Source organism: Alexandromys fortis, unplaced genomic scaffold (assembly GCF_014885135.2).
Source record: "Alexandromys fortis isolate MF-2015 unplaced genomic scaffold, M_Fortis_MF-2015_v1.1 scaffold_28, whole genome shotgun sequence".
NCBI lineage: Eukaryota > Metazoa > Chordata > Mammalia > Rodentia > Cricetidae > Alexandromys > Alexandromys fortis.
In genome coordinates this window covers 2659769-2677925 of record NW_026067901.1, presented here as the reverse complement: position 1 = coordinate 2677925, position 18157 = coordinate 2659769, and the positions used below count along the sequence as shown (strand labels likewise).

The 18157-nt window shown below is 44.4% G+C and overlaps 1 protein-coding gene across 3 annotated transcripts in view; it reads left to right on the top strand.

Moving 5' to 3' along the window:
- The window catches only part of Ano6 (anoctamin 6), a 170254-nt gene that overhangs the window by 83952 nt on the left and 68145 nt on the right, over positions 1 to 18157 (top strand). For all 3 annotated transcript variants that reach the window (XM_050128712.1, XM_050128706.1, XM_050128721.1), the window contains one exon: positions 13307 to 13435. In XM_050128712.1, the coding sequence (XP_049984669.1) occupies positions 13307 to 13435 (129 nt within the window). The remainder of the gene's footprint in view (positions 1 to 13306; positions 13436 to 18157) is intronic.

Here is an 18157-nt window from a genome sequence, read left to right as displayed (position 1 = left end):
GGGGGAATAAAAAGAGTGCATCTCAGACGTTTGCCCTCAGGGCCTAGAGTGGGCACATGTCCACCTCTGTGTCCAGTTGCTAGCTGTGTGTGCAGGCGAAACTGGCTGGTTGGTGCGTGAAAGTCCATGAGGCCCTTTGGAGTGTTAGATAAGTCCCAGTATGAACAGAGTGCTGCCTGGGGATCAGCTCCACCTAGATGGTGCTCTGAACGTAGACAGGACCGTGCCCCACTCTCCTTGCTCCTGCTCAGAACATGCGTGTGTTCATGTAAACCCTGCGAAGAGGATATACTACGCACCTAGGTGTCTCTGCAGGAAGTAGTAATATTCCTTGGTGCCTTTGTTCCCTCCACTCTTCGTCCTTGGGGCCACGGTTTCCTGTCACCACTGTGCTAGGTACCCAGGCCTGTAAAGGCCTCCTCTACAAGTGCAGACCAGTCCATCCCTTTCCTTCTGCAGTGCACAGTGAACTTTTTCCCCTTCGCTCCCTCTGCCATATTATAAAATGTCACAGGAGAAATGGGGAATTAATTTCAGTTGATTTATTTAATAATATTTATCCATTTAATGTTTTTCTAAGTCCCTTGAGATATGGCATGAAAAGATGGCGCAGTCTGTGTCCCCTTGGGGCATACGTTTTAGTGAGAGACAGACTTTAATTAAGCCATTACACAAATAGCTCAACAATTAGGATGGTGAGACATGACATTTAAGGAGAAGGCAAGGTGCTCTGAGCTATGAGGGAGGAAACCTCAGCGGGCAGGCAAGAGAAGTCCATCGTTCCCCCGGACGTTACCAGGGAAGGTAAAGATTCTAGGAAAAGGACCTGCGGATATAAAGACAAGAGGTGAATAGCCATTGAAGCCCCTGCAAGCTGGTGCAGCAGCGGCGTTGGCCTGAAATCCCAGCTGTGCAGGAGGGTGTGAAACAGGAGGCTGTGGCGCTCCAGGCCATCCCAAGAGTCGCAGAAAGACCCCCAGCCTCATCTCGAGCAAGCAAAGCAGACATAAAGACCTTAGCAAAAGAAGTAGAGAGACGGTGTCTGCTGTAGGATGGGGTTGCTGATTTTCTACATCGTACGGTAGCCCTTGCAAACCGGCAAGATTAGACTATTAGTGTTTATCCTTTGTCAACTGATTTTAAGGCTTTTAGCAGAGTAGTTACGGTAAGTGATTTCACTGCCCCATAAAGTCAAGCCAGTGGGACAAGCATCCACTGAACTGCTTTTCCTGCAGTTATGGGTTCAAAGGCAGACAAGTTTTCCCTTCGGTGCCCTAGTCCAGCTAAAGCGATAGTATGCACACAAACACACGACATTATGTTATATGCATGGCATCAGATTATAGTAATTTATTTAATGCAGAATTAGAATGATATGGAGGCATATTTCTTATGGTCTTACATTTTATACTTAATAATATAATAAGAATAGAACACTATGGGCTTACATAGTGTTTAATATACTTGAACTTAAAATGGAGAAATTTAACACATTTATGAATCAATTTAAACATAGCTAATAATAAACCAAAGAATAATAATATAAACTAATATTGAAGCATGTTAATGTACATTAAATGTATATGTTATTGTACATTAAATTATATTTTAATGTAAAACCTCTTTTTTCCCCTGAAGTAATTTAACATGGGAGAAGTGATGTTGTTTTGTGTATTTTGCAAGTCCGCATAAGAGTAGGTAGCTGGATTTTTACATTTGCTTGTTTAGTTAAAAGTGACAATATGGACTAGAGAAGTAGCTCAGCAGTTAAGAGCACTGGCTGCTCTCCAGAGGACCCAAGTCCGAGTCTCAGCACTCACAACTCTCTGTAACTCTGATTTCTGGGGATCCAATGCCCTCTTCTGGCTCCATGGGTAGCAGACAGGCAACATGGTTCACAGATGCGTGAAGACAAAGCACTCATACACATAAGATACTTTTAAGTGGCCATACACTGTCTTGATTGCTGTGCATAGATTATTCAGGCTTATACAGATTGTCAGTTGAATGAGGGAGGACTGTTTCAGAGCCTCTTCAAGTAGTTGTGTGTTCTTGGATTCCACATCAAAACTCAGCAACTGGCAATTTCTGAAAAGTGGGTTGCACCGTACAATGTAAAACCATATTGGTAAGAGTTTCATACATTTTGAATGAACCCTTCTTAAGTATGATTTCTGCACCATGCACAGGGCAGTTGGAAAACAGTTCCTATAGATATTACAGATTAGTAGCTCTTAGAAATGTTTACTCGTTTCCTTATAAAATGAGAAAAAAAATCACATTTCTTAACATTACCTTCAGTCTCAACCCAAAGCTCTCAGATGGCCATGGTGAATGCAATTATGCTAAGTTCTGATACTTGCTTGAAGTTTTAGGACATTGTCATTAATAACAACTATGTTTCCTTGAAAATATCGACCAACTCTACCTACATCTTATAACCAAATGTTGGTCACTTGTCTGTGTAATGGAAAGAATGCTTCCGATTTCAGTGCATACCCCAGAAGCGCTTGTCCTGCGATGTCAGGGGGCTTTGATGTACTGTAGATAGCTGTGCTTTATGAGAACATCTTTCTTCACACAGTGTGTTTAAACAGCTGCGGGCTGAGGGGGCCAGTTAGTAAAGCTGCGAATTGTGGGTGGCTCTGCATCCGGGGCTTTCTCTGCTTTGCACGTGTGGCTAGGGAGTGACTGCAGACACGGTGGGGACACTGTGTGTGCAGTAAGGCAGTGATTCTTACCCTTCTCCTCTTTCTGAAAAGGCATAGCTTATAGATCTAGGTTTGCCTGTGTGCTTGTCTGTATACCACGTGTGTGCTGTGTGGTGCCAGTGGAGGCCAGGAGAGGCATGGAATCTTCTGGAACTGGAGGTACAGAGGCTGCAAGTCCCCATGTGGGTGCTGGGAATCAAACCCAGGTCTTCTACAGGAGTAGCCAGTGCTCCTAAACGCCGAGATATCTCTTTAGTCTGCTTCCCCCTTCTTAAGCCCTGACTTGCAGATGTTAACACAAGAAGAACAAATTTTATTTTATAGAAATATTTTGGCCTTTCAGTTCCCCTGCCCCAGAGGGTCAGGAGTCGCTAGAGGTGTGTAGTACATGTGTTCCTAGCTTGGAAAATAAAGGAGAAGTAGAATTTAGATAGATGGTGTAGAGGAGGAAAAGAAAGTATTACATGAGGAAGGAGGAGAGGCAGATGACAGACAAAACTCTGGGTAGAAAAGATGGTTGGACTGGATAGTTAGCATACAGACAGGGAGCTGCATGTCTAATCTGTAGGCTGTAGTCAGATTAAGAGGCGTCCTACGTACCCAGTCAGGAAGTCTAGACTTGCTGTGTCCTACGTATCCAGTCGGGAAGTCTAGACTTGCTGAGGAGTGCCCGGGAGCAGCGCCTGGGAGCAGCTGCATGGTTTTGTCCCCCTTGGAAGGTGGGCATGCCTGTTTCCGAGTTTTCCTTTGGCGTCAGTGCATGAGGTGAATCGGAGAGCAGAGAGTATGCAGTGTGGACTCGGATCCAGCTGCTGAGGATCCAGCTGCCGAGTGCCGCACTGTGGGACTGGAGGGTTGTGGAGACTGTTTCCGAAGGAGAAGCGAGGTGAGAGCCAGAGCCGAAAATGTCAGAGGTTATCTGCACAGTATTATAGCTCCACTCCCTGCTAAGGGCATTGCTAGAGAAACAGACAAAAGCTAGGCGTTTCTGTAAAAGGTCTCCTCTAAGACTTTGCCCTCCTAGAAGCCCGAGACTACTCCCTTTTCTTCTGATAACAGGACTGTATCATTGAACACATTTCCCCTTCATGCCTGCTAGAAGGCTTCCAGCCAGCTTTCTTGGTCAGCTCAAAACAGCTGAAGTTGTCCCAGTGGCTAGGACATTTCTTCCACCTCTCTTTTCTGATCCCAGCCTTCTATCTTTATTGACTGTTCGTTATTCTTTCTATATTCATTCTCCGTGACCAAACTATGATATCACTGAGGGGGCTGGAGTCGGTCCAGCAGTGAAGAGTTCACACTGTGTAAAGCACCAGAGTTAGGTTTCCAGCAGCCATGTCAGTTGGCTCATGGCTCCTCTAACTACAGCTTCAAGGAGCTGATGTCCCGCTACTGGCCTCATAGACACCAAACTCACATGCGTGAACCTACACTCAAACACACATACAACCATGTCATCAAAAGCAAATCTTCCTTAAAAATAAGCATTTTTTAATGTAGATTGTGTAGAAGGGCAGGGTACGATTTAATGGTAACATTTATAACCTTTAGCCTCCCTTACTCATTTGTGGAATGGGGCCTTCACTTTAGGCCCATTTTCCTCAAAACTGAAGAGAGCTCAAGAGCCTCTGGTGCCTCAGATTAAAGCTCTCAGGCTCAGTTTCACGGAAATTCAACAAACTCAAATCAATAAAAGGAAAATAAAAAAGAAACCCAACAAACTCAGCCTGGTTTCCACTGCAGAGTCAACTGGAAACTGAGAACAGTGGGGCGTTGCTGTACCTACTAAAGGCAGCTCATGGCTAGGAGAGACCAGAGAGCGAGCTAGATGCAGTGGAAGCATCTGGTGACGACAGGGTCCGTAACTACTGGCACAGGAATCCGAAAGGACATGTTTGAGTAGAGAACATCCATGGGTCACAGTCCCTAACCTTTGTACCCCAGGCTTTAGGCTGGGTGTCACTCCAGAGTTCCGATCAGCACAAAAGCCCGTCTTTCTTCCCATGATGCGCCCCCTAATCATGAGTAAACCTAAAAGGATAGCATGCATCCACCAAGGCACACAACTCACAGTCTGCAGCAGACTTTGGGATTTGACCATAGATCTCATGGATGCCAAAGTCCTTTTTCTTTCTTTTTTTTTTCATTTCTGCCTTCTTTCATATTTACCTCCTAAATAACAGTAGCTGAAGCCATGTACAGTAAGATACCAAAAATACTGTATATATGAGGAGAATGTAAGCTCAAAAGTTTAAGTAGCCACTTTTGAGAGTTTTTCCCCAATACACGTGTATATGCGTGTGTATCTATGTGGACATGCGCATGTGAAATCAGGTGCTCACAGGGGCCGGAAAGCATTGGATCCCCTGGAACTTCAGCTGCAGGTGGCTGGGAGCTGCCTGGCGTGGATGCTGGGAACTGAACTGTCCTCTGTAAGAACTCTATTAAAAACCCATTTCTTGCTGGGCAGTGATGTCACACACTTTTAATTCCATCAGTTGGGAGGCAAAAACAGTCAGATCTCTGTAAGTGAGGTGTGGGACTAGCCTGGTGTACAGAGCAGGTTCCAGGACTTCCAGGACTACACGGAGAAACCCTGTGTAAAAAAAAAAAAAAACCTTGAAAAAAGAAAAAAAATCTCATTTCTTTAGAGCACTTAATTTCTAGAACATTCCCAATAATTGAATGAGATTTTAAAGATTTTCTTAAATGTATTTATTTATTTATTATATATACAGTGTTCTACCTGCTTGTATGCCAGAAGAGGGCACCAGATCTCATTATAGATGGTTGTGAGCCACCATGTGGTTGTTGGGAATTGAACTCAGGAAGAGCAACCAGTGCTCTTAACCTCTGAGCCATCTCTCCAGCCCACAAAGTTTTATCTATATTCCTCGTTGTGATTCATTTGAAATGTTTTCCCACCATTTTCATCGAGGAGTTGTTGCAGCCCTTCTCATAGGACCACCTTGGCATTGAAGGGGGAAAGTAGTAACTCTATAGAACATCACCCAACTGATGCCAACTGGCACAGCCCTTTGCTTTCCTGGGCTCTGTGTTTTCCTTCCCGTTGGTTTGAATGAAATCAAAAATATCAATTTCAAATTAGAGGTAAGAGAACACTGTGGCTTGGGAGATACACAGGGGCATAAAATATGAGGGAGGAGAGTACTCATGCTGTGGATTCTGGCAGCTGAAGGCTGAAGATAGCATGGTGCTGCACCTTAGGTGACCGTCAACTTCATTTCACTAGGGGAGTGACAGATTGCAACCCTGATGGAGTCTGTGGAAGGAACCCAGGGAAGATCTGAAGACTTTCTGTGCCATTATGTCCTCATCAGGAAGTCACAGTCTGGATGGCTGTGTCAGGAAGTCACAGTCTGGATGGCTGTGTCAGGAAGTCACAGTCTGGATGGCTGTGTGAGGAAGTCACAGTCTGGATGGCTGAGTCAAGAAGTCACAGTCTGGATGGCTGAGTCAGGAAGTCACAGTCTGGATGGCTGTGTGAGGAAGTCACAGTCTGGATGGCTGAGTCAAGAAGTCACAGTGTAGATGGCTGTGTCAGGAAGTCACATGTGGATGGCTGTATCAAGAAGACATAGTGTTGATGGCTGTATCAGGAAGACACACTGTGCATAACTGCATTGGGAAACTGCTGTGTTCATTTTCAGCTGAGGAACCTGTTGTTCAGTGACTTGGTGTGGGACACTTGTATTCTGTCAATTATATTTTAAATAAACACTGATTGGTCAGTAGCCAGGCAGGAAGTATAGGTGGGACAACTAGACAGGAAGTAGAGGCAGGTCGATGAGAACAGGAGTATTCTGGGAAGAAGGAAGCTTTTTCTGCAGTTGTGAGCCTGCCACAGAAAAAGCAAGATGTGACTGCCTCGCTGAAAAAGGTACCAAGCCATGTGGCTAGCATAGACAAGAATAATGGGTTAATATAAGTTATAAGAGTTAATAAGAAGCCTGAGCAAATACACCTATCAGTTTATACCTAGTGTAGACCTCTGTATGATTTCTTTGGGACTTAATGACTGTGGTAACCAGGCAGGACAGAAACTCTCGCCAACAGTGACTCTTTATTTAAAAGCAGAAACTATTGTTCTTGGGGAAGATGTGACATGAATGATGGAGCAAAAGGGGGAAGTTTGCAGCCGAGTTTAATGAATGGGATCTACCAGTGTATTTAAGACTTAACAAGTCAGATATGTTAAAAAGTAGTTGGAATGTGGCTAATGAAGACAAACACAGGTGGGCCGAGAAGAACATACAGCTATAAGTTACAGTGAAGTTTTTGATCCTGAAGACCAAGAGCACCGTAACTCAACTTATAGGTAGGGCACCATGAAAACTCATCAAGACACCAGAGCTAGTGCAGCACTGTTTTGGTTCCGAGTGATTCCAGAATACAGGATGGGAGCTATTGCTTAGAGGTTCAGAGATGTAACTTAGGAGAGCCTTGTTTCAGGTGGAAAACCCTATACAACATTCCTCAGAAGAAAGTATACACTAAAATTTCACGTGGATTCAAGGTTTTATGCAAGTGGGTGGAAGATGGATTTGCAATAGACACACTGATCTGGGGCTCTGCAGCCTCTGGAAGCTATCCTCCAGGGGGACAGCCCTTCTCAAGCACACTTTCTTGTATCACGCATCTTTAGCCTGTCCCTGCACCTTAGGTAGTGGGTAGTATGTTGACAGTTCCTTGTAGTTTGTCTCTCTCACAGTTCTCTTGCCAACACTATGGCTGACAGCTGAAAATGGTGTAAACAGATGGTGATTTCTTCTAGAAGAAGGAAGTTATAAAAAGCTACGATGGGCGCTTTCGCTTTTCCTTCTCATTGTTTGAGGTTTCTTTGCCTTTCTTATCTTTAAGGCTAACCTGACTTTGTTTGCTTTTTGTTTTGGATATTTTGTTTTGTTGTTTTAAAGGCAGAAGATTCATAGGAAAACAGAAAATTAAAAAGAATGAAGTCGTGTGGTTGAAGTCAGTCACAGCACAGTCCCCATGGTTTAAGAGAAGGCAGTGAGGGTAGCTCCCTACACAGCCTGAAAAGGGCACCTGCCTGGAGCCTCCCATAAGCATCTAGTTAATTTTCTATGTATGACACTTTTGAATGAAACCCAGGACCACGCTAATGCCACTGAGCCAATCCCGAGCCTCAGGGGACTCATTTTAAAGGAACTTTTATTTTAAAGGTCGCTTCAAAGTTCTGTCTTCATATGTCCTCGACTCTAGTTCAGAGAGTTTAAGACTATTAAACAGTGACAAGGATACTGGAGAAGGCATGCCCTCATCCTTGCTGGCATCTGGAACGTGGAGTCCCTAATAACAGACCTCTAGCAGAGGGAAGCAATGACAAAATGCACACGCCGCGTCAGGAGGCCATGGCACGTAAGAAGACATTGTAATGACATAGCCCAATATTTACAAGCAACCACATCTGTGCCCGTGTAAGAAATAACTGAAAATAACAAGTTCCACCACTTGGAAAATTGTGGAAATAATTCACAGATGGAAGATAGCACTTTTGTTTTAAGATCGTGACATCAAATTTAACTTGAAACCAAAACCAAGTAAGTGGTAGGTTCTAAATATAGAGAAATATATGAGAGTCGGTATGCATAAGTAATGTTTGGTGGTTGTGAGGATGGCCTGTAATCTGTGATGGAAAGTCAGCCGCTGCTCTGGTGACCTTCTAAAATGGGCACACTTCATTTTAATGTGCTCGTGCCCACATGAAAATAATCGGTCAGCACTGCCGGACCCAGGGCGGGTGGGCTGACACAGCCTGGTATGTCTCCCTTTTACTGCCAGAATGCACTTGGTAAAATTGAGAGCGTTCTAAGATATCTGTCTGTATAGTTCCCTGTGTCCCCCATAACCACAGACCGCTGCCTTCCCAACAGTGTCTCCATTAGCATCACCCTAAGTCGGGTGGGCACCAGTGTCCACAGTGGTTACCCATCATTATTTCTGCAGTTAGCTTGCCGCGTGGCCCCCTCAAAGGTACGCTGGCCCCTTTGCCAGACCTTTCCTCACAGCTCCACCAGGGGTTACGCTTGATGAGGTGCAGGAGCTGTCCCTGACTTATCTTATAGCTGTGGGGTTTTCAGACGGAGCCACATAGAGTCCCTTAAGTCTGCTCTTTGCTGTTCTTCGTCCTCTTACCCATTTCCCTGTGCGGCCTCAGCTTTCAGCACTAAAGCTCTGGAGAGTCTAACAAAAAGTCCAGTTAGGTCAAGGGTAGCAAAAGTGGTAGTTCCTTTGGACAGGGCCTGTAATAATGTTAGTGTCCTTTAGTTAGAAGGTGCAAAAGAAAAACCCAAATCACGTTTTGGCTGCGGTAGTGGGAAAGTGGAAGGCTGTAATCTCGGGAGGGTGGTGCCTGCCACACTCACATTCTCATGCTGTGCTGGTGGGCGTGTGATTTAGGATGCTGGGAGAGTCGTTCGTGTATCTGAAGCATTCGAACAGGCCGCAGCACTTAGGATCGGCTTCCCGAATTTAGGCTAATGAAATAGTAATTGAACATGTGCACAGATACATATGTACAAGGAAGCGCATTGCAGCAGTGTTTATAGAAGCAGAAAATTGGAAGCAACTTCTGTGTTCATCAGTGGAGGAACTGTTTAGCTAAATTATATTGCAGCTATTAAACATGATGATTCAGAGCGTTACATAAAGCTAGAAAATGCCTCTGATCGATGTTTGTAAAACAGTGCGTGCGTATGGTACCATTTTAGTTAATATGTGCATGAGCATGCCTGGAAGGAAGCTCTCCAAAAATATTGAAAAACTCAGCTCATGTCTGGGAGACAGGGTTACATATGACATTTATTTCTTCCTTTATACTTTACTGGATTGTTCAGAGTTATTTTGTACCAAACATAATTTTTTTTTCTGTTAGGAGAAGAGTCTGTGTGGTTTAGGGGGGTTGTAAAAACCTTGAGGTCTTAATACATGGAGAGGCCCCACAGGGAGCCCAGGGTGAGCAAGGACTGGACACTGCTTCCAGAACTGAGCTGAGCCAAGGGGGAGAGTGAGTTACACAGAAATCACTGGGTCCCGAGTACACACTGATTGTCACAGAGTCAACACCGAATGTTCTCGGAACATCCTGAGACACGCTCTAAAAACAGCCCTCACGTCAGGGCCCATCCTCCCCGGTGGTCTCCTTTGCTCCACTCTCCGCAGTCTGGAAGGCCGGGCTAGTCAGAGGAGCTCCTGTGTGTTGACTCTGTGCCCACACTCTTTTCCTTCCCTGTGACTAATGTGTTACGTCCTTCTCTAGCCGCCCAGCTCTCCTCGGATATTTGTCTTTCCCCTCAGCGTTCAGCCTCCCCCAGCTGCTGCCGCCCTAGAACATCTTTAGCCAGTATTTGGCTTTTGACATTGATTTGCAGTTTGCATTTTGATCAAATAAAAGGAGTGAAATTTGACTGGCTTTGTAGCATGTTTGCACTATTGTACAGAGGAAAGCACTTTACTTATTTGTATCTTGTGCCTTTCTGTCTGGTAGTTAGGAAAAATGGAAATATGCCATTTGCAGCACACGAGTAAAATTAAAATCTGCGTTTTGAGATTTGAATAAAAGCTTCTACTTCTGACCTAGACTTAGTGTGTGTGTGCGTGTCGTGTGTGTGTGTGTGTGTGTGTGTGCGCGCGCGCGCGCGCGCCTATGGTATGTGCATGTGTGTGGTGTGTGCAAAACGTGGTGTGTTTGGTATATGCGTTTGTAGTGTGGTGTGTATGTGTGCCTGTGGTATGTGCGTGTATGTGTGCATGTGATGTGCGTGTGTGCATGTGTGTGATGTGGTTTGTGTGTGTGTGTGTGGTGTGTGTGTGTGTGTGTGTGTGTGAGAGAGAGAGAGAATGAGAATGAGAATTCGGGTTTACTGCAGAATAAAGGTACTGTATTTTTAGTTTAGTTGTGTTATGGGTAGTCTCCTCCCTCCCTCATGGTTCTAGAATTAACTTTAATTTTTCTAGTCCTAAGAACTGGAGGGAGCAGCTCATTGCTATACTCATGCTTCAGCTGCTCTTTTAATTATATGTAAGTTTAAATATTTTTCATAGTGCAATTTCTCAACTATTGTTGGAAAACAAGCCTTCCTTGTGGCCTCTCTGTGAGGTAAAAGCTGTTAGCCCAAATGGTCCTGGAGCAGTTCAGCACTTCAGGTTCTGTGGAAAGTCATGCGGTGCAATCAGTTTCACCATCCAAGGCAAGTGTCAGGCCCTCTCATGCATAAACATGAGTCTGAGCAAAGGCTCCAATGCAGCCACACTTCACCCTGATTGTGAATAAATAATTTAAATTCAGCATTTCAAACGACGGTAATAGATTCTGCTGGAGTGAGGTGGGACTGGGTTCCTCGCAGGGACTGTTGGCCACCGTCTTGATGTCATTGGAAACACGTGAGACTAGACCGGTGTTGAGAAGTTATTTTATGGTCACAGAAATCCTGATGTCAAGGAGCCTGAGAGTGTTTATTAGTGAGGTGAGGAGTGTTCCAACCATGCCCACCCTGAGTGACCACAGCGCCCCTTCATGCATGCAGCCCTTCCCTCAGGCCCCTCTCACCACCACCCTTCATGTTTGTCCAGAAGACAGACTCCCAAGGCCGAATCATTTCCCTCTGCTGAGACTGTAGCATCCTCTTCAAGGGGAAGTTCAGTGCCCACATTTTAACCAGGTTGCGGGTGGACGTTCCCTGCTGAGTTATTACAGGAAGACACTCACTTTGAGACATTTTCCCTCGGTCATTGTCCTGCAGTAGCCAGAAGTCTCACTTGATGCTGTGACTGGGATGAGGGCCCACGTGTGCTTCCTCAACAACAGCAAGAAGAGTGTACATTTTTTTTTTTTTACCTTCTCCAATTCACCACTAGTTTGAAGGTACGGCGCAAAATCATTTTAATTTTTTTTCTTTTCCTTTTTGAAAATTCCATATATGTGTTCAAGATCCATAAATGTATCTTGATAGTCTCTGCCCTCCTCCTATCCCCCAGGTCCTCTTTCCCCAGCATCATGCTAGAATATTCATGGGGTCACCTAAGACAATAGGAAAACACAGAAATTTACATCACGATTCATAACAATAGCAAAAGTTATAATTGTGATGTGGCCGTGAAAATGATTGTGTGGTTGGGGGGTCACCACAACATGGGGGGCTTTATTAAAGGGTTGCAGCTTTAGGAAGGGTGAGGCCCACTGACTTGGTGGGATGTGGGAATAAAGGGAGCTTCTGCAGGTAGGGTAGCCTGATGAATAGGAAGAGACCCCGGGAAGCCTTCACACGCCCTGTTGGGAGAGAGGAAAGGAAGAACACATAGCAGCTTTAAGGGTTGCGAAGATTACATCTTAGAAGTGTGAAGAGAAGGAGGTGCCGTGGAGGTGGCAGAATCGAATGATTTCTGTGCTAATTGGTGCTCGAATGCATAAGAGAAGTAACCGTGTTTCACGAACATATCACGCATGCCGTCCCATCAAATGATTGCAAAACACAATTCTTCATTTGTTTTTAATGGTGGGGGGAGTTAAAACGATCACTTGCCAGTTAAAAAGCATTCTTAAGCAATGAAGCTAGCATAAGCATTTTTTTATAGCCTGTGAGAACAGACTCCTCCCTGTAGATTAAACCAACCATGTCCGTGTGTGTATGGGAACAGAAGGATAGCGATTGTATTAGCCCCATCTTTGCTCTAATATCTTATTTTAGAACAGACTCCTCACTGTAGACTAAACAGCCATGCCCATGTGTGTACAGGAACAGAGGGACAGTGATTGTATTCTGCCCATCTTTTGCTCTGATGTCTTACTTTGTTATCATATTCATTTTGCCCCCACCCACCCTTCTTTCTGAGACAGAGTGTCCCATCGTAGCCCAGGCTGGCCTGCTTCAACTTCCCTGGTGCTGGAATTATAGTGGCTTGTACCACTATATATGGTTTAGGTTATAATCCTTTAAGTTCTTAATTGAAGGCTCATTTAATTTGTTACTATCAATATTTACAAGTTTTGATATTTGCTTCCTGTGGGTCAGGGGACACTGCTTGTGGATCTGCAGACAAGCACCAATGACTTACGTGGCTTAGTGTGCACGGCAGCCCTTCTTGGCATGCATTTAAAATGATTCCTCGGGGGAAGCGATGACCTCTGGAGAGGTGTCATGAAAACCAGTTAAAAGCGAGAGAGTAAGAGACAGATGAGGCTTCCATCAGTAGTGCTAGGTCTCATATTTTCCTTGCTAAAAAATTCAGTCCCATAGCCGGAAGTCCTTATTCCTGAGTTCCTGTCCAAAGTTATTCCCCTCTGCTGTCCAGACAGATAGAATCTGGGGTGATTGTGCCAGGCGTGTAATACTGACCGTTTCCAAGTGTTTTGAGGCGAATCCCTCGTTTCTCACGTCACAGGCTGCCCCTCCCCGAGAACAGATATTGCTGTAGAGGTCGGAGACCTTGGCATGAATATATTTTTCTCTTTCTCAGCAAGCTCATCAGTGAACTGATGAAAACGAGAAGATTCGCACTGATCAATCATCACCTTTCCAAAGCTCACATTCCCGCTTTTTTCCTGTTCCTCACAGGAGGAGTTTAACGGGAAGCCTGACTCCCTCTACTTCACGGACGGCCAGAGACGGATCGACTTCGTTCTCGTGTACGAAGATGAGACTAAAAAGGAGACCAATAAAAAAGGAACAAATGAAAAGCAAAGGGTAGGATCTCTTTTCTGTTGTAATTTCATTTATTCCCTTTTATATTGTGAGATGAGAATAGGTGTGTTGTTCTTGTGTAAACCATTGAGAAAATGGTGGACCATGAACCAAACGTCCATTCCTTGTTTCCTCAGGCCAGGCTCCCTCAAGGCCTGTGAGCAGGAAATTTTGTTGAATTTCAAACAAGCTTGCTCAGGCTCTTCCTCAGTGGTTTCAGGCTGAAGGAAGAGTCACTCCTCAGGAGCTGCCTTTTCTGTTGTGTAGAGGAGATTCACACTAAGGCGCACGGGGCTGCTCACACCTGGCTGGGAAGGAGGCTGATAATTAAGAACACGTGCAGTAACAGCTAGCATTCCGTGTGTGTGTGTGTGTGTGTGTGTGTGTGTGTGTGTGTGTGTGTGCGCTCACTCACTCTCTCCCTCTGCTGCCAGAGGTGCATTTTGCTTGCATTATTTTTCTCATTTAACTCTTACCACACCTGAGCTGGGCTCTGTCTTCACACAAGTTCAGCTTCTCCTCCTGAAACCAGACCCTGCGTCCGTGACCCTCATGTCTTCTGTCATCAATCCTTTACTCTCTTGCGCCCATTGGCAGCCATGCCTCCTCCCTTTCCTTTGCGTAGGCCTCCTGATAAACAAAGCCATTCTTCCTTTGAAAAAATTCAAGCCACAGGCCAGGGCTAGCACAGCCGCCTGGAACGTCTCTGTTGGAACGCAAACTACACATAACTCAAGCAGGACAGAAGACGTGTAACACGTGGATGTTTAGATCCGTGCTGGAAGTCATTCCATCATTATATCCACTGCCTTGCGAATGAACTGTTAAACATACACACAGCTTTTATTGTCCTCATTCGTACTTTACACATAAAGTATACCAATCTTGAATCTAATCTTTTCATTTCTGGTTATTCTTTGAAAGCAAGCGATGAAACCTTTTTGTAAAATGAAACGAATAGCTACTTTATTCGTATATCATAATAACCATTATTACTTATGTGTTTAAATTTGGAGAGGGTTAAGTTTGGAGTCCTAAGTTTATCTGGTACAGCAGAATAAGTTCAGGATTTAGAAAATGGCATTCAGATTCTAATTCAGCTACTGTCCTAGCCAGAGCAATCTAACTTACACGAAACATTTCCACAGGTGATAATGGCATCATCAAAAAAAAGTGCATTTATTGTTTGTGCCAAAGTGAAAAATGACGTTCTCGCTCAGCACATGGTTTAGGATTGGGGCTGTGCTGCGTGTGTGAAGTCATTCAGGAACCTAAGTTGAAACCGAGGCTCTGCCATATTTGTTAGGCATCTCCAAAATCAACCTGGGCATCTGCACAAAGGGCAAAGAAGATGCCAGAGTCAGTGAAGGAGGAGCTCATGCTTCCTTGCGGCTGGGATCCTGCAAGGACCACAGCCATTGTGCGTAAATGTGTCAGGCCAAGCCCAGCAAGTGAAGCTTCTGACTTCTGTCAGTTTTGCAACTTTCCCCCACATTGAGACGTCTTTGGGTTTAGATTGCGTCTTACAGAAAGGTTATCATAATTCTAGTTGGTTGAAATTTTTTTTCTTATTGGTATCTAAATATTGACTGTCATATGGTATCCTAGATTCAGGAAAATAGGACCTCAGCATCTATCACGTGTTATTATGATTAAGATGAAATAGAATAGCATATATAGATGTTACATAGATTTCCAATTCATACAAGTTATAAACGTGAATGCTGCACCGTCTAATCTTACTTGGATTTGGCGGTTTTCTAAGGTAGTGCTCTGCTGTGAAAGACGTGACTCTCCTTGTACCCGGCTTTATTACTAGAATAAAGTAACTAGTGGCCTTGACCATTTTCCCCAGATTAGATATAATAGCCTATGCATTCATATTTACTATTGTCAAATATTCACGGACCACCCATGTGCCAATAGAGCTGGGCTGGATTTATGTAAAGCAAGTTAAACAAGTTTATCAAATCCATTAAAGTATAAAGGAAATGGCCTGACTTTGGACAAGCGCTTTACTGCTTGGTGAAGGGGCCCTGGAGCTACTCACATTATTAATAAGTTCTTCATTTGCTTTAGACCGGGACATAGTTGTCAGGGTGACTTTCATACGTCAGGAGGCAAAAAAAAAAAAGTCATTAATTTTGGCAGTCCTCCAACACAGTGAATGATGTACCTTGATGTTGATATTCATAAGCTTTGCTTTGAAGTGTTTTCAGTTTGCATTTGTACATATTTCTTAATTTTTATACTCTGTCGAAATTGAAAGCCTGGCTTTGGAACCACGTTTTTATTAATTGGACAGACGTTTCTGAGCTTTGTTGTAGTCCTCGTCAGGGCTTAGTGGGGATTTAGGGCAACGCCGAGGAAAAGCAATTTCAAAGTCCTGTTTCTCCTAAAAGGAAAGTTTTCTGTGTATGTCACATTGATTTCCTAAAACAACACCACGGTTGGCTTTGCCAGGATTGATCAAAAGAGTTCTGTAAGCAAGTTTTAGGGCTGTGGAAAAAATGGGACTAAAAGGGCCACAGGCACCCTAAACACACATACTTGAAAGGCCTATGTCTTCTCAGGAGTAAGAGAAAATCCCGTTCCGGTCAAGCTTTCAGATAGTATGTATTTTCACCCCTTTGTATTGGTGAAATCTCGTCCTGATTTGACACTCCCCTTTGAAAGCATAAGTTGTCTGCTTTTGCATTTGATACGGCGGTCATCGGGAATTGTTTCAGCAAGCCGTGTTTGTCTTACACCACGCTTTCTGCTGGATCAGTTTGGATGATTTTTACTGCAAGTCGCAAGAAAACAAGATTTCAAATGTGTAATTGCTCGAAGGAAATAATTATGTCACTAATCAGGAGGTAGAACCAGCTCTGAGGCAGGTGATTTTCTGGCTTAATGAGGCCATTCCTTCCTCCTGCCCTGATCCTCAAGCAAGCATCCCCCAGGTATAAGGTGACAGCTGGGACTTCAGGAATCCAGCAGCAGAAGCATTGTCTCTCTTTTCAGAAACAAGGAAGCGCCTCTGGAAGAACCCTGTGCAGCCTTCCCACTGTAATTCCCTGTCTAGCATAGATCATAGTCTCTTTCTCTCATCCCTCCTTCCATCTCTCTCTCCCTCTCATTCTTCCTTTGCCAAGGTCCCATGCAGTCTAGGTTCATCTTAAACTCACATGAAGTGATGACCTTGACTACTGGTCTACCTACCTGTCTGTCATTCCTGAGTATTGGGATTATAGATAAACGTCATCGTGCCAGAAGTGGTGGCGAATCTTGGTTGGCACTTGACTGTCCTCGAAAGAGACAGCCTCAACTAAAGAGTCGCCTTCATCACTTTGGCCTCTAAGCATGTCTGCAGGTGTGAGGGTGGGGCATTCTTTTGATTGCTATTTAATGGAACAGGACGTAGCCTAATGTGGACCATGGTGTCCTTGGGCAAGTAGACCTGAAGTTTATTTAAAAAAAAAAAAAAGCTGTTTATGCAGAAGCAGGGAGCAAGGCAGTAAACAGCATCCATCCATGGTCTCTGCTTCAGTTTCTCTGTTAGGTTCCGGCCTTGGTGTCTCTCGATGATGGACTCTAACCTGTAAGATAACCCTTCCTCGCCAAGTTGCGTTTGGTCACACAGTTTATCACAGTAACAGAATCCAAACTAGGACAGCAGATTTGTTGATTCGGGGATGGAAGCCAAGGCATTCTCCATGCTAAGCAAGCATTCTACTCAATGAGTACATTCGTTGTCATCCCATAGTCTGTTATCACTCAGCACTAGTCAGCCTCCCTGGTCAGTGCCCATGGAGATTGCTTCCTGTGACCCTTCTAGAGTTCATCCTTGTGTCTGCAGAGCGGGCTGGACTAGGATGATGGAGTCTTTCACTGGCCCATGCTACTCAGGATTGGTTCCGTTTATTTCCTGAGTCACCAGATCACCCCGTATCAGAAAATTGTTCAGGCTTTGCTGTGTAACAGTGGAAGAGAAGAGTGTCTGAGAGCTGCCGTCAGTGTCTGGCACCCAGACAACTGCAAGTAAATATGTGGGGTCAATATTATAATGAGCAAAGATGTTTTAAATAAAACAAATCCTGCCAGCCCTGCATAGCTCCAATTCCTCCATTACAGTCGGTAGTAACTGCTTCTTTCTTTCCATTTTTGCTACAACTACTAATAGTCACAGGACTGATCTGCTTTGATTTTGGTTTGTCCTGTGGCCTTACCTGCTTCAGGACAAATGTGTTCCTGGCCGCAGGATGATATAATCAAATGATGGCAGAAGTGGGAGGAGGTGGGGTCCAGACAGCACAAAAGCAGCGCATGCAGTCCTGAATAAATTTTATTTAATTTTTTTATCCACTCCTAGTATTGATGAAAACTTAGTTTCTCTGAAGTTAAGGAAAGGTGTACACATGGAAGTAAATGTTTGTAGTTCACGTTGTGTTAGTCCTGAAATTAGCCGGAGAAAAACCAGTCCCACCATTATGACCAAATTAAAGCAATTTTTTATTAAAATGCTAAATTCTGACCTTGATGGAATTTGGTCAGGACCACCATCTTAAAACTTTCAGCTGCCTGACCCTGAGGCATGTATTGTTGGGGCTTATGCAGACAAAACCCACAGGCCACCTTACTTCCCCATGAGGCCTTTTTGTTGTTTTCCAAGAAGTACAACTCCCAGAATGCCAAGAAGTTACCTGCTCCTTGGGCTGGTGGGGCTTTCCGGTTAGCTAGTGT